At 48.1% G+C, this 25,524-nt stretch overlaps 1 protein-coding gene across 1 annotated transcript; it reads left to right on the plus strand.

Moving 5' to 3' along the window:
- Positions 1 to 6,440: 6,440 nt before the first annotated feature.
- DDIAS (DNA damage induced apoptosis suppressor) lies at positions 6,441 to 17,980 on the plus strand. Its single transcript, XM_056858839.1, has 4 exons — positions 6,441 to 6,553; positions 8,133 to 8,294; positions 11,843 to 11,963; positions 15,491 to 17,980. The coding sequence occupies exons 1-4, from the start codon at positions 6,441 to 6,443 to the stop codon at positions 17,978 to 17,980; spliced, it is 2,886 nt and encodes a 961-aa protein (XP_056714817.1).
- Positions 17,981 to 25,524: the final 7,544 nt, after the last annotated feature.

The following is a 25,524-nucleotide window of genomic DNA, read 5'->3' on the forward strand; positions in this document are numbered from 1 at the left end:
CAACTTAATTTTGTATCACTTTAAAAATTGTGCTCTGAATTGCTCTGCCTAATGAAGGACCTCCACTATGATTGCATAAGTAAAAGTGATCCAGACTAATATCCTGTCTCTGCCTCCTCTGAGTTTCCTCCGTACAACGCACTGCTACCTCTTTTATGCTATTAAGATGCATTTCTGCTGAGGTCAGTAGGATCTCTCTTATTTATTAAGATTAATCCACATGTTCTCTATACTCTCCCCCCCCCCTTCTCTAATGTGCAGTTCCTAGCTTCCTTATGACAACATCTTGAAGATTGCTGGGTGACCCTGAGCCGGAAACTGTCTCTGCCAAACCTACCTCATGGGGCTGTTGTGAGGATAAAACGGAGGGGCAGCGAACTATGATTGGGAGTCCTTGAGCTAGTCACCTTCTGCCTAGCCTCCTTCGCAGGGCTGATGTGAGGACAATCTACAGAAGGCACGTACACTGCCCTGTGTTCCTTTGAGAAAATATGCACTAGGTAGAAACGCACTAGATTTCTTTAGTCCCGGTCCTATCTCACAGTTAGATGCCTCCTCATTGGCTGTTGCTGGGATGATGTGTTCTTTCTCCAAAAGTGCCTATTCAAACAAAACCCTCCAAAGACCAAACCCCAAAATGCACCAAGGCAGCTTGTAAAAACATACGAGATTTGCTACAAGGAAAAAAAATCTTCCCTAATTGAGCTTTTTTCTTATCTCTCCTTTCATAGCTCATAATAGCTTTCATCCCGCTGATTTCTCACTTGCACTTTGGGTTAATTGATCCAAAACGATTACCGCCTCCTCTTATGCAGTTGCATGTTCTTAAGGTACAGTAGAATTCCTTCAGAATCTTTTGGGCAAATACTACTTTTCAGCACTAGCAAAGAGCCCTCTTTATGCTACAGTCTTATGCATGTCTCTTTAGAAGTAAATCCTGCTTTATTCAATAGGGCTTGCTTCCAAGTAAACATACATAGGATTGCAGCTCCAGCAGCTGTTTGAACCCAGGATTAATCTGGTCTTAGAATGAGTTTTGTCCTGACCTGGATGACCCAGGCTAGCCCAATCTCATCAGATCTTGGCTGCTAAGCAGGGCTGGCCCTGCTTAGTACTTGGAAGGGAGACCACCAAGGAAGTCCAGGGGCGCTACACAGAGGTAGTCAGTGGTAAACCACCTTCATTCGTCTCTTGTCTTGAAAACCCTACGAGGTTGCCATAAGTGGGCTGCGATTTAATAGCACTTTCCTCTACCACCGACAGAATGAGTTTTGAGTTTCTCTTGTCATTTGAAGAAGAGTTGGTTTTTATATGCCGAACTTCTCTACCACTTAAGACAGAATCAAACCGGCTTACAATCACCTTCCCCTCCCCACAACAGGCACCCTGTGAGGTGGGTGGGGCTGAGAGAGTGTGACTAGCCCAAGGTCACCCAACTGGGTTCATGTGTAGGAGTGGGGAACCAAATCCAGTTCACCAGATTAGCCTCCGCTGCTCACGTGGAGGAGTGGGGAATCCAACCCGGTTCTCCAGATTGGACTCCACTGCTCCAAACCACTGCTGTTAACCACTACACCACGGCTGCTCTCATGGCAACCGCCGCCCCTGTGCGGTGCAGGATGAGACAGGCTGGCCTGTGCTGTCTTCTTTGTGTGTATTAGGGGGAATCAGTTAAAGGCTAACATTGCATGTAAATGATTGTGCATCAAGGCTAGTCCACTAGAGGGCGGTAAACACGATCTGAAGAGCAGGGACCCTGTCCTCCACAGAGCTCTGTCTGACAGCATTTAGCATTTTTCAGGAAAGCAAAATGGATGAATGCGCTTCTCAGGTCTTCAAGCCAGGCTAGCCCATTCTCATCAGATCTTGGAAGCTGAGCAGGGTTGGCCCTGGTTAGAACTTGGATGGGAGACCACTTAGGAAGGCCAAGGTTGCTCTTTAAAAAGGTAAAGGTCCCCTGTGCAAGCACTGGGTCATTCCTGATCCATGGGGTGACATCACATCCTGACGTTTCCTAGGCAGACTTTGTTTGCGGGGTGGTTTGCCAGTGCCTTCCCCAGTCATCTTCCCTTTACCCACAGCAAGCTGGGTACTCATTTTACTGACCTCGGAAGGATGGAAGGCTGAGTCAACCTCGAGCCAGCTACCTGAAACCAACTTCCGTTGGGATCGAACTCAGGTCGTGAGCAGAGCTTGGACTGCAGTACTGCAGCTTACCACTCTGCGCCACAGGGCTCCTATAGGTTGCTCTTTAGGCTATGGCAAATCCCTTCTGCTCATCCCGTGCCTTGAAAACCCTACTAGGTTGCCATGATTCAGCTGCAACTTGACAGCACGTTCCACTGCCATTCTCTTTGACTTCAGCAGAGATGCTTTGAAGTGTGTGTGGTAGGGGTGATGGCTAGGTGGAGAGGGGCTGTGGCTCAGTGGCAGAGCCTCTGCTTTTCACACAGAAGGCCCCAGGTTCAGTCCCCAGCGTCCCCAGTTAAAAAGGACCAGGCAGTAGGTGACGTGAAAGACTTCGGCCCGAGACCCTGGAGAGGTGCTGCCAGTCTATACTGACCTTGGTGGACCAATGATCTGATTCAGGATAAGGCCGCTTCATGTTATGCGTGCACTGGTCCAGCTAATGCCAATCCTGTACTTCATTTGAAAGGCTTCTGTACCGGAAGTGGTCTCCCCACTGGAGAGGTGCCACTTAGGGGTCAGAAAGCAATTTTCCTCCAGGCCAGATTGGCTGGGATCCTGGAGGGGTTTTGTTGCCATTTTCTGGGCATGGAGTAGGGATCACTGGAGATGCGGGGGGGGGGGGCGGCAGTTGTGAATTTCCTGCATTGTGCAGCACGTTGGACTACATGACCCTGGTGGTCCCTTCCAATTCTATGATTCTAGGATGGGGGAGTGGTCAAAAGAGACCCAATGAGTCATGGTGGTTGGAATGTCGGACTAGGATCTGGGAGACCCAGATTTGAACCCCCTTTCTGCCATGGGCATGTGACAGTGTGGTGTAGCGGTTAAGAGTGGTAGAATCTAATCTGGAGAACTGGGTTCAATTCCCCACTGCTCCACATGAAGCCTGCTGGGTGACATTGGGCCAGTCACAGTTCTCTCAGAATTTTCTCAGCCCATGCAGAGGCAGGGAATGGCAAACCACCTCTGAAAGTCTCTTGCCTTGAAACCCTTACAGGGTCACTACAAGTTAGCTATGACTTGACATCAAAAGAATAAATAAACAAACAGTGCTCCCTTAAGAAGAAGAAGGGTTGGTTTTTATATGCCAACTTTCTCTACCACTTAAGGCAGAATCAAACCGGCTTACAATCACCTTCCCTTCCCCTCCCCACAACAGACACCTTGTAGGGTAGGTGGGGCTGAGAGAGCTCTTAATAGAGCTGTGACTAGCCCCAGGTCCCCCAGCTGGCTTCGTGTGTAGGAGTGGGGAAACCAACACAGTTCACCAGATTAGCCTCCGCCGCTCATGTGGAGGAGTGGGGAATCAAACCTGGTTCTCCAGATCAGAGTCCACTGCTCCAAACCACCACTCTTAACCACTACACCACACTTAACAAGATGCTCTCTTGCTTCTGAAACATGGCTGCCTTTCTAGAAGAGGAGTCAGTGCAGGCAGAAGAAAGGAGTGAATAGTATAAAATGAACACAAACAAGGGGGGAGAAGGAGAAGCTAAGCAAAATACGAGGGGGGGCAGGATTCCTTGGGTCCTTTTAGCTATGCAAAGACAGGCTGGGCAGCACTGAGAAAACAGGATTTATGGGATAGGTGCATTGTGGACATCATTCTTCAGTTTGTGTGTGCACAGTCCATGTGTCACTCCTGTTAAAAATTGAGTTTACCCTAAAGAGCCCTTCAATTTTTCAGAGAGCAGATATTAAGGCTCACATCTGTGCCTTCGTTTTATTACTACACAGGGACTCCTGAACAAAATTACATTTTCTGGAAACCAGGTACTGATTTTGCCTCAAGCGGCTGCAAATGAGCCACTGAGGCATCAGCAAATCCTATGGATGAATAAATATGCTTTCAATGCATGTTGGCCTTTTTTACATACAGTATTTCCCAAACCTTTGATAGCTGAATTCCATTTTATATTCCTGAATTAACATGTGTAAGGCTTCACTCGCTCCTGAAAAAGTGGAAGAAGAAGAGTTGGTTTTTATATGCTGACTTTCTTTACCACTTAAGGGAGACTCAAACCACCTTACAATCACCTTCCCTTCCCCTCCCCACAACAGACACCCTGTGAGGTTGGTGGGGCTGAGAGAGCTCTAAGAGAGCTGTGACTTGCCCGAGGTCAAACGCAGTTCACCAGATTAGCATCCGCCGCTCATATGGAGGAGTGGGGAATCAAACCCAGTTCTCCAGATCAGATTACACTTTTAGAGTATGTCTGTATGGACCACACACCCTGTGTTACTGCCTGATTAGAAAGACATGAGCCCAGAGCAATGGCTTATGCAGAGACGCCATGGGTAGCCAGCTTACCACACACAGTAGAAGTAATTTGGTCATGTGCTTGCATTAGCTTGCTAGAATGACCCACTTATAGCTGTTACAGAAATGGGGTGGAATGACGGGCCACTTGCTGTAGACTGACTGCAGAGCAGTAAATCAAGCAGAGATTCAGCAGGCAGGCTCCTCGGGGGGGGCATGGTCTCAGCTTGCAGGACCCTTGGATGTTTTATTTATTGGCACCTTATTAGTAGTACTACAGCGATATATGTCGTTTGCAGGTTCCTGGTTTAGACCATTGTCAGCGTACAAACTACGTATTGGTATTTTACTTCTTGGTAAACAGAGCAGACTTTTCCTCAAGACCAGGGGTCTCCCATGGGGTGCCCAGGGGTATTGTGGTGCCCACCGACATCCTTTCTGAAGCCTCCAAGTGTTATTAGGATGTGGGTGGGGCCAAGTAGAGCTTTTGCCCAGAAAAGGCTTCTAATTGGCTGTGCAGATTTCTTAAAATGTTCCCTTGGGCAGCAGCTGCCACCCCAGCACAAGAATCTGCACTGCGTTACTGAAGTCAAGCAGTGGCATTTCTTTTGAGCTGGCTCCGCCTCCTGTATCAGCCATTTTGTTGCCGCGCCCACCGTGCCATGTCAGAATTCCAAATGTGCCCGCAGGCACAGAAAGGTTGGTGGGCCCTGCTCAAGACAGATAGGAGGCATTTGCAGCATGGCCTCACAGTGGATACTATAATATTTGAATGGGGGGGGGCACTGGTAAGCGTGTGATCCAGCAAACAGTTGGCCAAGGGTGTGTTTACAGAAAGCCTGTGAGTGCTAGCTTCTCCTTCAGATGTGATGGAATTATACATGCAGTGGCTAGATTTGCCAAGCTCCAGGTACTAGCTGGAGATCTCCTGCTATTACAACTGATCTCCAGCCAAAAGAGATCAGTTCCCCTGGAGAAAATGGCCGCTTTGGCAATTGGACGCTATGGCATTGAAGTCTCTCCCCAAACCCCACCCTCATCAGACTCCACCTCAAAAACCTTCCGCTGGTGGCGAAGAGGAACCTGGCAAACCTAGCAGAGGCTAGATAGCCATCTGTCAGCAGTGCTGATACTATGATCTTAGGCAGATCATGAGAGGGAGGGCAGGAAGGTTTGCATCAACGTTTGGCTCTCGGGGCCCTTTCTTAACATGCCCAGGGTAATGCTGATCGCCACTTTGGGGTCAGTAAGCAATTTTCTGCCAGGCCAGATTAGCAAGGGAACCTAGAGGTTTTTTGGGGGGTTTTGGCCATCTTCTGCATGTGGAGTAGGGGTCACTGGGTGTGTGGAGGTCTTTAAAATTATGCATGGGATGGAGAGAGTGGACAGGGAGAAGCTTTTCTCCCTCTCTCATAATACCAGAACATGGTATTCATCTGCTGAAGCTGGAGGGCGAGAGATTCAAAACAGATCAAAGGAAGTATTTCTGCACACGACGCATAGTTAAATTGTGGAACTCCCTGCCCCAGGATGGGGTGATGGCTGCCAGCTTGGAAGGCTTGAAGAGGGGAGTGGACATGTTTGTGGAGGATAGAGCTCTAGTCAAAATGGATACTAGTTATGATACGTACCTATTCTCTCCAGGATGAGAGGAGCATGCCCATTATATTAGGTGCTGAGGAACACAGGCAGGATGGTGCTGCTGCAGTCATCTTGTTTGGGGGCTTCCTAGAGGTACCTGGTTGGCCACTGTGTGAACAGATTGCCGGACTTGATGGGCCTTGGTCTGATTCAGCAGGGCTGTTCTTATGTTCTATGTTCTTGTTTGTCCTTCAGATGTGATTAAATGATATACATGCAGTGGGCACACAGCAAAAATCTTTTTTCCACTGTTGCACGAAATGGCCCTGGAAATGTCTGTGTGCTTTGCAGAACGGGCAATGGCCTGATACGTAGCCTGTTTTCTCTTTATAGCTGACTCCAGCAGCACATGTATGGCAGGAGAAGGTTCCTCGCTGCCTCTGTTATTTCTGTCCAGAACTCCAACTTTGTGTATCCGTCGTGCCAAAACTGCTTTTCCAGGCTGCACCTAGATTTGGAGAGGTAAGTCCAGCCTGCATGATTGTTAGTGACCCAAGAAGTTTTCAGTGAGTCTGACCAGAAGTGATGGGCTACCACCAACAGTTCTCTAGGCAGGGGGTCAGCATCAGAATTTGATCTGTTGCACAGTAGGTAGAATCATAGAGTTGGAAGGGGCCATACAGGCCATCTAGTCCAACCCCCTGCTTAATGCAGGATCAGCCTAGAGCATCCCTGACAAGTGTTTGTTCAGTCGCCACTTAAAGACTGCCAGGGAGGGGGAGCTTAGCACCTCCCTAGGTAGCTGATTCTCCTGTTGAACAACTGTTACTGTAAAAAAAAAAATCCTAATATCCAGCCATTACCTTTCCACCTGCAATTTAAACCCATTATTGCGAGTTCTATCCTCTGCTGCCAACAGGAACAGCTCCCTGCCCTCCTCTAAGTGACAGCCCTTCAAATACTTCAAGAGAGCAATCACGTCCCCCTTCAACTTCCTCTTCTCCAGACTAAACATTCCCAACTCCCTCAGCCTTTCCTCATAGGGCTTGGTCTCCAGGCCCCTGATCTTCCTCGTCGCTCTCCACTCCATTCTGTCCACATCCTTTTTGAAGCAAGACCTCCAGAACTGCACACAAGACTCCAGGTGTGGCCTGACCAATGCAGTGTACAGTGGGACTATGACATCTTGCGATTTGGATGTTATGCCTCTGTTGATGCACCCCATCTAGGGGAAAGATTATTTGTGAAATATATGAAAAATTATCATACACAAAACCAGAAAGAAGAATTATGCATAGCAACCCTTGTATTCCTTGGTGGTCTCCCATCCAAGTATGAACCTGGGCCGACCCTACTTAGCTTCCAAGACCTGACACGATCAGGCTAGCCTGGGACATCAAGGTCAGTGTATTGTCAGTTATCCCCCCACCCCAATATATCAGTTGCTGTCCTCCCCAGTCAGGCAGACCGAAAGCTAGCAAGAGAAACTTGATCTACAGCCTTTTGCCTACCTGGGAATCCTGTTCTAGGTTAACCTGTGGGCATCAGTGGAGTGCAGCTCAAACCAAATTTTCCTCATCCAAATCATACATTTGCCCTTGATTCAGTCCATGGATCTACTGAGTTGTATCTGAAGAAGAAGAGTTGGTTTCTATATGCTGACTTTCTCTACCTTGTAAGGAGTCTCAAACCAGCTCACAAGCACCTTCCCTTCCTCTCCCTATAACAGACACCTTGTGAGGTAGGTGGAGCTGAGAGAGTTTGGAGAGAACTGTGACTGACCCAAGGTCACCCTGATAGCTTCATGTGGAGGAGTGGGGAATCAAAACCCAGTTCCCCAGATTAGAGTCCGCCGCTCTTAACCACTACACCACATTACTTTGGCCCGAGGAATCCAAAGTGGCACCGAGATTCAAACCCAGCTCTCCCATGGCCATATTCGACACAAGCAGATCGTTTTTGTCTTTTCTGACTCTGGCTTTTGGTTTACCTTCCTATAAAGCCGACAGACGATTTAAGAAGGAGTTTTGCTGCCTCATCAATATATGTGTTGGCGAGGCACGCCAGCAATAAGCTGTTCTGTCTTATCATCTCCCACCAGGTACAGCTGCCTGAAATGCGGCTGCTCGGGCGACGCCAGAGAAGCGAGCTATAGGTATCGTCTCTCGCTCGAAGTCGCCAACTCTCACGAGGTGTTTCTGGTGACGGTATTTGGCAGCTGTTTGGAAGCTTTCTTTGGAGTCCCAGCAAAGAGTCTGCAGAGGTAAATGAACGCAACGCTTCTGTCCTCCTCCTGCCGCTCCCCCCCCCAACACATCCCAGCCGGCGTGCAATTTAATTATATCTCCAAAACATTTGTTGTTCAGCTAGCTGCTTGGTTACCAAGCTGGTATGTGCTAATAAGGGCAAATTAAATTTCTGCAGCTATAAAAAAAATGTGGACCTGTTGCTATGCCAGTATATTCTAATACGAAATAGCATTGGGCTTGGATATGGGAGACCCAGGTTCAAATTCTGGATTTCAGGGGCCTGGAGTGGAGACCAAGCCGTTTAAGGAAAGGCTGAGGGTCTTGGGAATGTTCAATCTGGGGAAGAGGAGGTTGAGGGGGGACATGATTGCTTTCTTAAAGTATCTGAAGAAGAAGAATTGTTTTTTATATGCTGACTCTCTACCACTTAAGGGAGAATCAAACCAGCTTACAATCACCTTCCCCTCCCCACAACACCCTGTGAGGTAGGTGGGGCTGAGAGAGTGTGACTAGCCCAAGGTCACCCAGCTGGCTTCATGTGTAGGAGTGGGGAAACCAACCTGGTTCACCAGATTAGTGTCCGCCGCTCACGTGGAGGAGTGGGGAATCAAACCCGGTTCTCCAGATTAGAGTCCACCTCTCCAAACCACTGTTCTTAACCACTACACCACGCTGACTGATTGCTCCCTTGAAGTATTTCAAGGGTTTGCCACTTAGAGAAGGACAGAGAGCTGTTCCTGTTGGAAGCAGAGGATAGGACTCGCAATAATGGGTATAAATTACAGGCGGAAGGGTTGGACATTGGGAGGGTATCGAAGTGATGGTATCGCTTTACTCCACTCTGGTTAGACCTCAACTAGAGGACTGTGTTCAGTTTTGGGCACCACAATTTAAAAAACATGTAGACAAGCTGGAACATGTCCAGAGGAGGGCAACAAAGATGGTGATTGGTCTGGAGACCAAGTCCTATGAGGAAAGGTTGAAGGAGCTGGGTATGTTTAGCCTGAAGAGGAGAAGACTGAGAGGGGATATGATAACCATGTTCAAGTACTTGAGGGGCTGTCATATTGTTTTTAAGAAGAGGTTAGATGGCCATCTGTCAGCAATGCTGATTCTGTGACCTTAGGCAGATGATGAGAGGGAGGGCATCTTGGCCATCTTCTGGTCACTGGGGGCGTGGGGGGGAGGTAGTTGTGAATTTCCTGCATTGTGCAGGGGGTTGAACTTGATGACCCTGGTGGTCCCTTCCAACTCTATGATTCTATGATTCTAGGGGGAATTTACAGTAAGAGTTGTTCACCAGTGGACTCAGCTGCCTAGGGGGGTGGTGAGCTCCCCCTCACTGGTGGGCTTCAAGCAGCGGCTGGACAAACACTTGTTGGGGATGCTCTCGTCTGATCCTGAATTGAGAAGGGGGTTGGACTGGATGGCCCCTTCCTACTGTATGATTCGGTTCTCTGATTCAGTGGGTGACCTTGAGAAATAGTCAACCCCCTGCTCATAGCTCCCCATTTTGAGGGCATATGAGGCAGCCAAAGAATTTATTGGTTGTATGCGAAATTCGCGAGTCTGTTATACTGCCTCTTTGCCCCCAGATAGACAGATCCTGATGCTACAGTGATAACGGCAGAAGTCGGTTGTATGCGAAATTCGCGAGTCTGTTATACTGCCTCTTTGCCCCCAGATAGACAGATCCTGATGCTACAGTGATAACGGCAGAAGTCGGTTGGATTTTTCTTTGCGTGTCATTCGCAAAGGCACAGGCGCCCTCTCCCTTGCGAGCCAGTAGTCTTTGCTTCCCAGGTCAGCCCCGAAGCCTTTTCCCCCAGCTTTGGACCAAGTCAGGCTGTTGGTTCTCCTAGAGCAGTGGTTCCCAACCTTTTTTTGACCAGGGACCACTAGGACTTTTTTGTTCGGTGCAGGGACCCAAAGGTTCAAAATAAAAATTCAGAGAATTAGAAAATAAACTTTAATCATAACTGTTAGTTAAACATTAAACTTAGAATAATATTTGAATATATTTTTATAATAGAGAACTCTTAATTGAAAATATTAATTTATTATGGGTTTATAACTTTGTTTTGCGGACCTTAATTTAGTTCTCGCGGACCCCTGGTTGGGAACCAGTGTCCTAGAGCCAACGTGGCGTAGTAGTTAAGCGTGGTAGCTTGGAGCAGTGGACTCTGGGAACCTTACTCGTACAAAGCTACTCACAGAACCTGGACCGTAGAGGGCATTTTGTGGAGCTTAATCCCAGCCAGAATGACTATTGTCCTCTTTCGCACAATCTGGACTACAAACGTTTGTTGTCCGCAGCTTTGTTCCGTGAGTCGGTAGAATGTTCTGGGCCATTGCATCAGCTCAGCCAATGAACATCAGGGAATGTGTTGCTGCCGGCACAGCTCAATATAGACAGCCTCCAAATGCTATGTGTTTTGTGCAGAATTCTAGACGTCCGGTGCCCTGGATGACTTGCAGCCATGATTTCAATGGCCTCCGTAGCACTTCTTTAAATCTCGTTGCAGCTTTACAAGTGCTGTGCATTAAAAAATGTAGAGTTTGTGATCCAAGGGAGGTTTGTTTTTTTTTGCATCCTTTGCGATGTAAAGCCAGCATGGTATAGTGGTTAAGAGTGGTGGTTTGGAGCGGTGAAGTCTGATCTGGAGAACCGGGTTTGAGTCCCCACTCCTCCACGTGAGCAGCGGAGGCTAATCTGGTGAACTGGATTTGTTTCCCCACTCCTACGCATGAAGCCTCCTAGGTGACCTTGGGCCAGTCACAGCTCTATTAAGACCTCTCTCAGCCCCACCTACCTCACAGGGTGTCTGTTGTGGGGAAGGGAAGGTGATTGTAAGCTGGTTTGAGTCTTCCTTAAGTGGTAGAGAAAGTCGGAATATAAAAACCAACTCTTCTTCTTTTCCTAAAGGACCCAGATTCCATGGCTGATGCCTGGGGGTGGGGAAGTGGATGTTTTGCTTTTCTGGAATCAGGAAACAGGCAACTGCAAGCTGTGCTTTTATCCATAAAATCCATTCGGGTGGGAAACAGCATTCCAGGTGTTGGAATTCAAGTGCATTTGCTAATGTTCCTTATTCCTGCACATGAAGCACAGTAACGTGGGTGAAGCATTTGTGCCGTAACTTCATTATGAGTCTCTGCTAAGAGCTGTGTCTTTACGGCAGGGGTGGCAAACGTCAGGCCTGGGGGCCGTTTAAGGCCTGCAAAATCATTTGGTCTGGCCCTTCATGGGTCCTGGCAGATCTCTAGCTCAGAAGGATCTAAGACTGGCGATCCACCCCCTCCCGCGGACAGGAATAGCCTCTATTCAAGGCAGATGTGAGTTTGTTTTGCTGAGAAAAGAAACATTTTCCACCCTTGCAGAAGAGTCGTTTGCTATGGAGCTGCTAGGACCGCCCAAGAAACTAATTTTTAAGTTGATAATTTTGTATGGCCCACGAATGATGTTATAAATATCCAAATGGCCCTTGGTGGAAAAAAGGTTCCCCACCCCTGCTTTATGGGCTGATTTTCAGCATTGTGTTTCGCTTTTGTTGTTTGAAAGGTACATCGAAGACTTGAATCCAGAAGCAACAGGAGGAGCAACTGGAGACGCATCTCCGAGTGTTGTCATTCAGGCCGTTGAGAGCTGCTTTGTTGGGAAGAAATTTATCTTTGGAGTGAAGGTAACTATTTCTTCTTGTTGCATCGGTCCCAGCACGTGCACACAGAGCTCAAACGAGACCAAATAACAATCTTTAGTCGGGCCCATCTTTTATTTGTGGGTTGTGCAGGTTTTCAGGTTACACGGAACTCCCTCGTTGCCTGGTCAGCTTGAGGAAGAGTCCTGTGTGACTGGAAAGATTATGCAATATCAGTCTGGTGAGAAGATCTCATTTTGTGTGGGAGCTCGTATAGCGCCTAAGTTGTGTCTCGAGCTGCCCTAGCACCTCTATTTCTCTTAGATAAATGCTGACTGCTCCACACCTGGAGCTTCTGGAGGCATAGCATAACTGTGGTTTGTCTCCCTTTACAATGAAACCATGGTTTGTCTCCCTTGACAATGAAACCACATTTTGTCTCCCTTTACAATGAAACTTCGGTTTGTCTTCCTTTACAATCCTGCATGGTTAAGGATTAGCTGAAAACAAGGCGAAGAATTACATCCCCACCAAGCAAACCATGGTTAAGGCAGTTTCCTGCCTGTTTGTTTGCAAGATGACATTGCTGGTGTCTCTGGATACGTGGGGGTGGATCTGACTGCTCCGGCAGCTTATTTGTTTGTTTACTTCATTTATACCCCACCCTTGTCCCCAAAGGTGAACAAAGGCAGCTTACATCATTCGCCGCTCCTCCACATTATCCGCCTAACAACCCTGTGAGGTAGGTTAGGCTGAGTGTGTGCGACTGGCCCAAAATCACCCAGCAAGCTTCTGTCACTGAGCGGAGATTCGAACCAGAATCTCCTAGATCCTAATCTATGTCTTTAACCAGTACACCACTTAAGTTGGAGGAAAGCTCCTTAAGCTGTAGGAAGACTTCCAACTTTGCTCAATGGAAGAAGAAAAAGAGTTGGTTTTTATATGCCTACTTTCTCTACCACTTAAGGGAGACTCAAACTGGCTTACAATCACCTTCCCTCCCCCTCCCCACAACAGACACCCTGTGAGGTAGGTGGGGCTGAGAGAGCTCGAAGAGAACTGTGACTAGCCCAAGGCCTCCCAATTGCCTTCGTGTGGAGGAGTGGGAAACCAACCCGGTTCACCAGATTAGCTTCTGCCACTCATGTGGAGGAGTGGGGAATCAAACCGCTCTTAACCACTACACCACGCTGGAGTGGCAGGATAGGGGTAAGACCTATGTTCTGCAGGGCAGAGCATAGTTGTGAAATGAAATGAAAATTCTATTTTATGTAGCCATTGGCCATCACAATTTGCTAAAACAAATAAAATACAAATACAATAGATTAACCAGTAAAATATTAAATAATGAGATATACTGAAACATTTCAATTAAAAGAAAAGTAGCTGCTTATTACGATACCACGTTAGACCTTCTTTTCTTTGCTGCAAGAGCAAACAAAGAGACTATATGATGCATATGCATCAATATCTGATAACAAATATAATTTTCTCTGCATCCGAATGAGTTTTAATACTAGATAATATTCCTGCCAAAAATTTAGTTTGGGGGCTTGCATACAATGGGCAAAATAGGATGTAATGAGTCAAGTCCTCCAGAGTTGAGGATCAGCAGAGCATAGTTCAACAAGCTAAAGTTGCTAAAAACATTTCTCTTTATATTTGGGATCTTAATCAGGGTTAAAGCTACAAACTATGGCTACTAGTAAATGTTATGTCTGCACCAGGTCCTCTTGTCAGGCCACAGTTAAAAACTGGAAAGGGAATGCTGGGACCAAGGTTGGGGTGTAACCGGAAGTGATGTCAATGTGTCACGGGACTCTCTAGGGTTCACCTGACACTCTATGGTACACCGTCGAGTTTCCAGAGAATCCTAGAGCACCCCACAAAGTGGGGATGTCACTTGCCATTAGGCAGCCAGAAATAACATGGCGGGATGCTGTTTTGCCCCGCCCACTCCCCCCATCGAGCGGTGGTGTGAGATGATTGCTGGTGGGAGACTACTAGAGAGCCAGCATGGTGTAGTGGTTAACAGTGGTGGTTTGGAGCGGTGGACTCTGATCTGGAGAACCGGGTTTGATTCCCCACTCCTCCACATGAGCGGCAGTGAACCAGATTGGTTTCCCCACTCCTCCACATGACGCCAGCTGGGTGACCTTGGGTTAGTCACAGTTCTCTCAGCCCCACCTACCTCACAGGGTGTCTGTTGTGGGGAGGGGAAGGGAAGGTGATTGTAAGCCAGTTTGATTCTTCCTTCAGTGGTAGAGAAAGTCGGCATATAAAAACCAACTCTTCTTCCTCTTCTAGTGCTTAGTAAAGTGCATTTTAGGAGCTGGGAATGCGGTTTTAATTTCTCCAGGTCCAGGATGTCAACAGGTTTTTGACCTTTTGACATTCCCCGGAGAGCAGCTACACAACCTCCGATTCCAGCTGCTAAAAGCCAAATTGTGCCACCCCTGCATTTCCTTTAGGCAGTTTATCTGTTTTTCCCTTCCCATCCAGGCAAAGCCAGAGTTCCCGGGAGAGGCACACACAAAAAATCACATCGCTGCAATAAACGCCCCTCTCTGAGCTGTTGATTTTTATTTTCCCTTTTCAACCCAGTGTCGATTGGAAGTGAGTAGATTACAGATCCTCCCACCGTGCGGCGCCGCCAGCGCTTAAAGATATCTGGGGAGTTTGAGCATCTGCCTCCAGAATACCCTGCATGGGAGGAATTCTAATGAGCAGGGGGCTGGTCCCACTGATGACAATGAAGCTTCCTCTCTGGAAATAAAACTATTCCATTTCTTGGGATTCCTGTTTTGCAGCCCTCAGTTCTAGGAGAGCATCTGCTTCATATGCAGAAGGTCCCAGGTTCAATCCCCAGCATCTCCAGTTAAAGGGACTAGGCTAGTAGGTGATGTGAAAGGCCTCAGCCTGAGATCCTGGAGAGCCGCTGCCGGTCTGAGTAGACAGTACTGACTTTGATGGACCAAGGGTCTGATTCAGTAGAAGGCAGCTTCATGTGTTCAAGGAGGCGAGAACTCGGGCTAAGTTCTTGCTAAAGCAGTAAACCCAGCTGCATCACAGAAGGTGGGGGCATAAAGAAACTAACCCCGGAAGGTAGAAAATCCCCATGTTGGGAAGAAATGAGGCTGGGACCCTCCTCACCCCCCTAGACTCTCATGTGGATGGAATTTTTATTGTTCAGGGGAAGAAGAGTTGGTTTTTATATGCCAATTTTTTCTAACCGGCTTACAATCCTGTGCCACCAGGTGGGCGAGTGCGCCACTGGTTGGATGCCTGCCTGCTTGCCTGTGCCGGGGGGGGGGGGGTGTCATCTGGGGCAGCTGCCTGCTTGGGGCTTGGTCGTCTAATTTTTAAGCTGATAATTTTGTATGGCCCGCAAATGATGTTATAAATATCCAAATGGCCCTTGGTGGAAAAACGGTTCCCCACCCCTGTCCTAGAGGCACCTGGTTGGCCCCTGTGTGAACAGACTGCTGGACTTGATGTGCCTTGGTCTGATCCAGCATGGCTTTTCTGATGTTTAAATGGCATCTGAGGGAATACGATTTGTTTTCTTGCAGGGTTCTGAAAAGCAAGATGGCGTTGGCCGCTTGCAGAACGACTCTCGAGTTGGCCGCTGCCCAAAAGCTCTCACAGCCTGTCAGATGTTTGTGCCGAATCCTGGCCTCGTGGGCTGCACCGTTCTCCGTCACCTCCATCAGCAGCAATGCTCTTCTCGTTCCCAAATCAGCCATGAGGGTGCAAGGTCTCCCAGTGGCCTCTTCACAGCACTCGATCAGCCGAGCGGCGAGCTTAGTGGCTTGCCCAGCTCTGGGGACTGTGACGCAGTTCCCTCTGGTCACGCAAATCATCTTTCCAGCCTCTGGCCCCAGTCATTTGGACTGGCTTCCTTGTCCGTTTCTGGGGGAGCAGCCGTGGATCCTACAGCTTTAGGCTCAAGCAGAACTGCCTGCGATGAGCAGACATGGGACGACAGCCCCGTTTCTCCGCTGCACCACTGCCAATCAATCGACAACTCCCAGAACGATAAACTGACTGTAAACGAGAGGGACGTGCAGGAGGATGATAAACTGCGTTTGTGTTCTACTTGGCATGACAGCAGTGTTGTAACAAAGGACGCACAGAGCCATTCCTCAGAAAGAGATGACAGTGGATCATTGCAGAGTCTATTAGAAAAAGGGAAGAAAGATTCTCCCGGCCAAATCAGCATCCGGTGTAGTCGCGGTCTGGAAAAATCACCAAACCCTTTGCGAGGTTATTCTTTTTCTCCGCTCATATCGTGCGCTAGCCGCTCTAGAAGCTCTCAAGGGGACCCATGGTTTTGGGACGAACTGCCCTCTTCTGAAAGCCTAAATGAATTCATTGCCAGAATTGAGAACGGCGAAGCTGCAGTGTCGCCAACGGAAGCTAGAGCTCGGGGACGCATCCCAAGCGAAAGGGCTGGTGAAATCCATGGACCTGTTGACCAGCTGCCCCTCCAGCTACATGCTGCTTCTGCAACCGGCCAAGCGCATGAGAAGCTGCAGGAGGAAGCTGAGAAAGAGGAGGCGTCCAAAGAACCTGTTCTGTCTCGTCACCAGCCTAACCGGCTATCCTTTAGTGGCAAAGAATATCAACAGGGGGTCTCTTTTCGCTATTCATCTACTCAAGGAAAAGATGAATGGGAACTTCTGTCCAGCCATCATCAGATTCTCTTGCCTCAGCTCTCTCCAGTTGGAATTAAGCCTTCTGGCTCCAAAGGAAGTTGCCCATCATCCAAGGAAGGAGGTGGCCGAGACGCCGCTGGTTGTGAGAATCACCATATCCCCGCCTCTTTAAAGACTGCCAGTAACTGCCACACAGGCCCTGCCCACTTAAATTGTATGCAGGAGGGCAATGTAAGTGGTTGGAGAAAGAAATTCAGATCTTGCCGCGAGCTAAAACAAACTTCTGACCCGACAGATGTCCAGGGACAGGGCTTCACCTCGGCAGCCTGTGAAAAACCAGACAAAGTTTGTGAAAGACAGCCTTTCCAAGACATGCACGAAAATAATTGTAAAGGGGGCGAGATCAGCCGCTTGCTACAGGACTCTTCCATTTGCCCCCAGGGCGGTTACAATGCTTCAGCCGATCTCTTTGACGTTAGCGCCACAGGGGTAGAAGTTGTCGCAGGAATGTTAAGCATGGCCCAAGCTTTCTCGGCACAGGGAGGCGCGTCGACCTCAAAGTCCGCTCCCTCTGGACGCAAGCCGAGTGAGTCAGAGGCCAGCTGGAATACTTCTCAGAGTGGGTTATCCTTTCTCGATTTGTTTGCTGCTTCCAACCCAAAAGCCAGCACCCCGGTCGTTGGTTCTGCAGTTGATTCGGAACGCAGTCCGTCGGGCACCCAAGACTTTGTGCTTTCTTCCCAGTCCACTCCCCGCGTGAGACCCTGTCAACAGGCAAGGCTCCCTAGGGGGAAGGAATCCATTTTTAGTGAATTGCCACTGAACAGATTGCCTTGGATCGATGCCAGATGGAAGCGACCCAGGCCTGCCTTCAAAGGCCCATTAGTAAAACAGCTCGTTGGCAAGTTCCTGCAATCTAGAAGGTTAAGCAACGTGTGCTCTGCCACCATGGATACTTTGACGACTCCTGGTTTGATTATCAATGGTAGCCCGGCCCAGGAGCTGTCTGAAAACGACCTCGAGGAATGGATTCCTCCGTCTGAGAAAAAACGGGAGCAGCCGCTTCCTTTCCAGAATCAAAAAACGTTTGGGTTGAGGAGAAGGAGGTTTGGGGATATCATGGAGAAGAGCCCTTTATCTGAAAAGCAAACAGGATGGAAGGCTCCAAGAGGTGCCACCGGGTTGGCACGAACAGAATTCACTCCTAACAGCCAGCGGCCGACCGAGGCTACCGTTCATGAAGGTGTTGCTGATCCTCAGCGGGTAATGGTGGTGTCCCCTGGATCTTGTACTTTTTCAGACGGCAGCAGGTCAAACCGGACTTCCACACCTCGTTCCACACCTGACACGGTGAACTGGTCTCCTGAGCTGTTTGGAGACAACAGCCGGCTCTTCACCCCGTAAGCCACTTTAGGAAATCCCTTTACCCAGAACGTAAATTTCCTTCCGAAATGTGACCTTTTCAGGCCCAGTTGGAGCCTTTGACCAATTTTCGAGAGGACCGAGAAAACGGATGCGGGAAAGGACTACTTTTTTAAAGCCATACTTTCCCCCCCCCCTTCCAAAAAAGCTACACACCTGTTATATTTCTCACGTTCCTCCTGGAATTTTTAAGCGATAAATTATGTTGGATTTTAAAGCCTTGCTAAGGGTGAGGTTTAAACAGCATGTAGCTATGCCTGATTTTCACAGAGCACTAAAATGATTGTTTTTCCCAGAAAAACGAAAATAAAAGAAGAAATTCTTCCTCTTGTGGACATTATTAACAGCTGGGCCACATCCTCAGCCCTCATAAGTTTTAGTGATCCGTTATCCTGTAACGCTGCTGTAATATCATTGCCAAAAGCGACTCCGCCCTGTCAGAAAGGTGTGTGCCCACATATGAGTGTTTTTTTTTAAATTATTTAGAAGGATCTCTTCCCTTTCTTCTAAATAGCTCAGAGCAGTTTGCAGCCTACGCAGTGGAAACCAGGCCTGCACCGAAAAGTCATACCAAAGGATATAAAATGTAAGCATTTGCTTCCCCCCCCACAAAAACCATTGACAGCTGCAATAAAATCCAAGCCACCGACAGAAGGTTCTCTCAAAGGGGCCTGGCAGCTACTCAAAGGGGCTTGGCTTCTAGTCAAAATGAATACTAGTCATGATGCACACCTATTCTCTCCATTATCAGAGGAGATAATAGGTGTGCATCATGACTATTATATTAGGTGCTCTGGAACACAGGCAGGAGAATGCTGGGGCTTCCTAGAGGTACCTGGTTGACCCCTGTGTGAACAGACTGCTGGATGATGGGCCTGGGTCTGATCCAACTGGGCTTTCCTTATGTTCTTATGGAGGAGAGGGCTATCCATGGCTACTAGTCCAAATGGATATTAGTCATGATGCATGCCTATTCTCTCCAGGATCAGAGAAGCATGGCTGTTATATCAGGTGCTGTGGAACACAGGCAGGATTATGTTGCTGCAGTCATCTTGTTTGTGGGCTTCCTGGAGGCACCTGGTTTGCCACTGTGTGAACAGACTGCTGGACTCGATGGGCCTTGGTCTGATCTAGCATGGCTTTTCTTAAGAGCATGCCTATTCTATTAGGTGCTGTGGAACACAGGCAGGACAATGCTGCTGCAGTCATCTTGTTTGTGGGCTTCCTAGAGGCACCTGGTTGGCCACAGTGTGAACAGACTGCTGGACTTGATGGGCCTTGGTCTGATCTAGCAGGGCTTTTCATATTTCCTTATGAAACCCTCCCAAGAAGCCCTTTGCAAAGGTTGGAATCCATGATGGAGAAAACTCTCAAGTGAGCAACAGCCCTGTGTCCCTAATGCAGAGGGCACCACAGGAGGAATTGTTGAACTGATCGAGGCTGGTTCATGGGCCTAAGGTTACCGCTGCCACCCTAATGAAGCCTGGTTTGTATCTCTCGTTTGTGTGAGGGGCGCGCAGGGGGTACACATCTGATCTGGAGAACCGGGTTTGATTCCCCACTCCTCCACATGAGCGGCGGAGGCTAATCTGGTGAACTGGGTTGATTTCCCTACTCCTCCATATGAAGCCAACTGGGTGACCTTGGGTTAGTCACAGCTCTCTCAGCCCCACCTACCTCACAGGGTGTCTGTTTTGGGGAAGGGAAGGTGATTGTAAGCCGGTTTGATTCTTCCTTAAGTGGTAGAGAAAGTCGGCATATAAAAACCAACTTTCTCTAGGTAGGTGGGGCTGAGAGAGCTGTGATCAGCCCAAGGTCACCCAGATGGCTTTGTGTAGGAGTGGGGAAAGGAACCCAGTTCGCCACATTAGCCTCCGCCACTCATGTGGAGGAGTGGGGAATCAGACCCGGTTCTCCAGATCAGAGTCCGCCGCTCTTCATCTCTTTAGGGGCAGGCAATGAGGAGTAGCAGCCAACTAAAGGATCAGCGGTACCTTGTTTTTGATCTTCCATGCTGTCTTTTGCCCTCAAAAGCACCCATGCAATCAAATGTGGAGGGAGAGTAGGCCCTTGGTTTACAGGTACACGTGCGATTGGGGCTAGGTGAAGCACCGATCTTGTACTCACATAGAACCAGCACTGTTCTCAGTATTGCAGTGAACGGAGGAATGACATCCTTGCTTCTGTTCTTAATTGGCTAGAAAAGACAAGGGCCCCGCTTATGCACGCAAGGGGGTCAATTTCTCTGTCCGTGTGATCCAGCCCACCCGGCCCCCGTAAGATATCTTTGTGACTCGAGCTGTCAAAAGATCCAAGCAATGGCTGGCAGCGCCTCCTGCAGTCATTGTGTTTAAGAAAAACAGGCACGATCACAGAAATCGGCTGCTGGCCCAGCACTCGGCGTGCCTGGGGACAGACACAAATATTATCATAAAAACCTCTCCCTTGGAGATGAAACACACCCCGCAGAACGCTCGTAGGGTATGCAGGTTCCTAGATCTTCCCGGTGATTTTGAATTGCAAATCAGGATCTTCCCTACAAAAATGTTTGCCTTGTTGCTCGGTTCTATCAAAGAAGGGTGTTTCGGGTCTTGCCATGCAGCTGTGGGAAATGAAAGGCAACATCTGGAACGCGGCTCTGCTTACGAGGGGGGGGAATCCATGACATGGAACAATACGTTGTTGATTGAGCCGACTGATGAGCTGGGTAACAAACGGGCACTTTGACAGAATGCAGGGCCTTCCTTTCCCTATACCATGAAGCACGGCCCCCTGAAGGGGCTCTTCTGGCTGTCCAAATGTTTGCTGAGCAGTCTTTTGTGTTCCCACAAACACAGACTGTTTGCAAAAAAAAAAAGTCAACTTGCGCAGGGCGTGAATGATTCATTTTGCATTTATTGCTGCAGAGAGTAGGAATCAATGGTCAGTACTCACAATGGCGGGATGTGAGCAGTGGGGTGCCTCAGGGATCTGTGTTGGGACCGGTGCTTTTCAACCTGTTCATCAATGACCTGGAGTTGGGGTTAAACAGTGAAGTAGCCAAGTTTGCAGATGACACCAAATTATTTAGGGTGGTTAAAACAAAATCGGACTGTGAAGACCTCCAGAAGGATCTCTGCATACTGGAAGAATGGGCATTAAAATGGCAAATGAGATTCAATGTGAGTAAGTGTAAAGTGATGCATATTGAGGCAAAAAATCCCAACTTCACATATACACTGATGGGATCTGTGCTGGCAACGACAGACCAAGAAAGGGATCTTGGGGTGGTAGTGGATAGCTCAATGAAGATGTCAACCCAGTGTGCGGCTGCTGTAAAAAAGGCAAATTCCATGCTGGCCATAATTAGATGAGGAATAGAGAATAAAACTGCTGATATACTTCCCTTATACAAATCTATGGTGAGACCACACTTGGAATACTGTGTACAGTTCTGGTCACCACACCTAAAAAAGGATATTACAGAGCTTGAGAAGGTGCAGAAAAGAGCAACCAAAATGATTAGGGGACTAGAGCAACTGTCCTATGGGGAACGATTAGGACGCTTAGGGCTGTTTAGCTTGGAAAGAAGGCGGCTGAGGGGAGACATGATAGAGGTCTATAAAATTATGCATGGTTTGGGGAGAGTGGACAGGGAGGCGTTTTTCTCCCTCTCTCATAATACTAGAACATGGGGTCATCTGCTCAAGCTAGAGGGTGAGAGATTCAAAACAGAGAAAAGGAAGTATTTTTTCACACAACGCATAGTTAAATTGTGGAACTCCCTGCCCCAGGATGTAGTGATGGCTGCCAGCCTGGAGGGCTTTAAGAGGGGAGTGGACATATTCATGGCTATTAGAATGGATACTAGTCATGCTGCATACCTATTCTCTCTAGTATCAGAGGAGCATGCCTATTATTTTGGGTGCGGTGGAACACAGGCAGGATGGTGCTGCTGCAGTCGTCTTGTTTGTGGCTTCCTAGAGGCATCTGGTTGGCCACTGGGTGAACAGACTGCTGGACTTGATGGGCCTTGGTCTGATCCAGCAGGGCCTTTCTTGTGTTCTTATGACAGAGGAGGAAGATTTTAAGCGCCAGTCTATTCCCTAAGTGGTATATTCAGCCTACCTTACAGCATTCGTGAAGAAGAGTCCCAGGGCACCTTGTCCTGCGTTCGGCTTTCCACAGCGGCTATCCCACGTGCTCCCAAGTAGACCCGCAAGCAAGCATGAAGGCATCGATCTGGTCCTTGCCCTTTCTTTCAGCAATGGAGCATTCAAAAGTCCGCTGCCTCTAAATATGGAGGCTCCATTTAGCCACTGTGTCCAACCCTAAACCAAATAACCCTTCATTAATTCATCTTGTCGTTCAACCCCCCCCCCCAGTTGACACATTATGTGGCAATAAATTCCATAAACTGTGTGTCGTGGGAAAGAGTACTTTCAGCTGTCCCAGTTCTGCTGCTCATCCATTCCATCGGATGACCTCAAATTCTAAGAATTGTAGTAACAGCAGTGAGTGGCTGCACTGTGCGGATGAAAAAATCTACAATGGGAGGGCCACCCAGGACTGGGGAATGTCTTCCTGCAAACCTTGAATAACCCATGTTTGAAAGTATGCAAAGTCTGAAAACGAAGTAAAGCCTGCATATGCACAGAAACTGGAGGAGGGCCACTGATTTTGGGGTAGGATGGTTAGCAATCCCAAATGGTGCTTGATAGACATGACCTGAACCAGGAGCGTCAGAAGAATAATAGAGTTGGAAGGGACCACCAGGGTTATCTAGTCCAACCCCCTGCACAATGCAGGATATTCCAAAATACCTCCCCCCCACACCCCCAGTGACCCATACTCCATGCCCAGAAGATGGCCTAGGTACCCTCCCTCTCATGAACTGCCTAAGGTCCTAGAATCAGAAGAAGAGTTGGTTTTTATATGCCGACTTTCTCTACCACTTAAGGGAGACTCAAACCGTCTTACAACCACCTTCCCCTCCCACAACAGACATCCTGGGGCTGAGAGAGCTCTTAATAGAACTGTGACTAGCCCAAGGACACCCAGCTGGACTCTTTCCCATGCTGTGGCCATGATTCAGGGATGCTCGCGGGCTCCCACCTGATAGATATGTGTGTGTTAAGTGCCGTCAAGTCGCTTCCCACCCATGGCGACCCTATGAATCAATGTCCTCCAAAACGTCCTATCTTTAACAGCCTTGTTCAGGTCTTGCAAACTGAGGGCCATGGCTTCCTTGGTAGAGTCAATCCATCTTTTGTTGGGTCTTCCTCTTTTCCTGCTGCTTTCCACTTTTCCCAGCATGATTGCCTTTTCAAGTAACTCTTGTCTTCTCATAATGTGACCAAAATACAATAGCCTCACTTGTAGGCATTTTAGTTTCTAGGGTCAGTTCAGGCTTGATTTGAACTATAACCCACTGATTTGTTCTTGTTTTTTTTGGCACCTGATAGATGCGTAGGGCAGATCTGAAATCCAGAAAACTGTTAGCGGGAGGGAAAAAGACCCATTCACATGAGTTTTCTTTAAAACATCAGCTTTATTTTCAAAAAGGCTAAAACTTTTAGCAGCTTCCCCCCCACCCCACCAATGCAAAAGGGATCCGCGTGCCAGTAATCTGGGCATCACCCGCCAGACACCTTCCCAGTGCAAACCCTATGAAAAATGAAAGGCAGGTACACAAGAGCCTCTCTGTGGGGGGTGCCCCACATCTATGCTTTTGCATATTCCCCCGCTCCTCAGGTAGGAGCTAGTTCCAATGCGCTCTAGCGCCCCCACCCATTCATCTGCCAGTGACCTGCACTCATCTCCTGTACATGTCCAGCTAATTAATACTAAATACAGAATTACCAGCAAATTAATACTAAAAGTACAGTCCGTTGCAATTCCACCGTGATCGGACAAGTTAACCCCCTTCCTCTTGGGATGAGCAAATCAACACCAGCGTCTGAAAAAATGAACCGGGTCTTCTCTGCTTCTTCAATTCCCCTTTCGCCATCAAGAGCATAAAAACCCCAAAGTCTTGTATGCGCATGGTGCTTGAGGTGTAAACGACAGGTCAGGACGCAACTCACACTGCTTGCAGCTCTGAGGTTTTCAGATTAAAGGGACTGCCCAAACCAACAATTTTACACGCGAGCCCGAGAGAGCAGCGGGGAAATCAGAGGGAGTACAACTGCGGGAGCCTGCAAGCGACTAAATTACAGGAGAGGCAGTTATCGAAAAAGGCAACTTCAGAGAGCTCAAAAAGCTCTGACTTTTGCGAGATCATCACAGCCAGCATAAAGAGCCATAATAAATTCCGAACATGCGCTGCCGTGTTGCTCCTAAGCTTAGAAAAACCCTATGAAGTTGTGCGCTCACTTCCCGATATTTCCGCGGCCGGTGGCTCTTCAAACGCTGGGCGAGCTGCTATTTAAAAGCATGCCCTGTATCAAACCTTTTAACACCGCTCGGTGACGCTGCGGTTATTTTGGGCAGCTCTTATCTGAACCCGTTGTCCTTTCGTTTTAAACTCCTGTAAGATCATCCTCTAAAGCTTTAATCTCAAGGGACCTTAAATGGGTCTCTAGCTGCACATCCCAATGTGAAGTCTGTGCTTAAAGCAGACGTGTGACTACCTTGGGCTAATCTCCAAATTTTATACCCCTTCAACGTTATATTCCTCTGGCCGCTGCCGTCTACATTTCCAGGTTCTCTGCATTCTGAACAGCTGGGTGCAGGGATATTTCTTGCTAGCTACTGAAATAATTAATCGTATTAAAAAACACCTTTATTAGGCCTCTTCCTAGAAAGAGGATAGGAATGGAACCCCTGCTATATATGGCAGAAGAGTGCAGAAATATTGAGTCGAACTGCCAAATTTAGACTGTTTCCTTGAAGCAGGCCCAGTTTACTGATTCCTAACCCTGCCTTGGGTCATCTCAAACGCTTCCTTCCCATGGCCACAATTTATCCAGCTAAAATGCCTCCTGTCAGAAGAGGGATATGGAGCATTTGTTTGAAATCAGAGAAAGGAAAAATTAATCAGTCTGTATTAGTGAGAAAATTTCTAGCTTCTGTACAGATAACAGTGGCAGGCAGGACTGGACTCAATCTAAAATCTAGCCTGGAAAATAAAAAGCGAGACGGCGCCAATTTCCATTCTCGTTGGTTCCAAAAGTACTGGCATTTTCTTATTTTTTAAAAAATTCCACATCAATGAAAAGTGCCTGAACTCGGGAAGATAACACTTTTTTTGGGGGGGGGGGGGGAATGAAACGCACACACGCACAGACTTCACTGAGTTGTGTCTTTTTTAAAAAAATCCAACACTTGGGGCCTATATACAGGATTTTGCTTAGCTGGCAGCCCAGGACTGCTGCCAAATGGTTAATGTGCATTTCTTTACTGAAAAAGATCCAAAACGTGTTGTGCAAGAGAGGTTTCCTGCATCAATCACCGCCTTCCAAGAGGAGCTTTCTTAGTCACTTCCAGGAAGTGAAGAAACTGCCCGGCTTCTGTTTGCCATCGGATGCCCACCATTTCTGAATCCT

This window comes from Euleptes europaea, chromosome 12, assembly GCF_029931775.1.
Source record: "Euleptes europaea isolate rEulEur1 chromosome 12, rEulEur1.hap1, whole genome shotgun sequence".
In the NCBI taxonomy this organism is placed as follows: domain Eukaryota; kingdom Metazoa; phylum Chordata; class Lepidosauria; order Squamata; family Sphaerodactylidae; genus Euleptes; species Euleptes europaea.

Excerpts from the sequence above, each read along its gene's own strand:
- DDIAS (XM_056858839.1), top strand. The coding sequence starts at position 6,441 with ATGTATGGCAGGAGAAGGTTCCTCGCTGCCTCTGTTATTTCTGTCCAG. Across the intron at positions 8,295-11,842 it reads CCAGCAAAGAGTCTGCAGAG|GTACATCGAAGACTTGAATC; the intron begins GTAAATGAACGC and ends GTTGTTTGAAAG. Across the intron at positions 11,964-15,490 it reads AATTTATCTTTGGAGTGAAG|GGTTCTGAAAAGCAAGATGG; the intron begins GTAACTATTTCT and ends GTTTTCTTGCAG.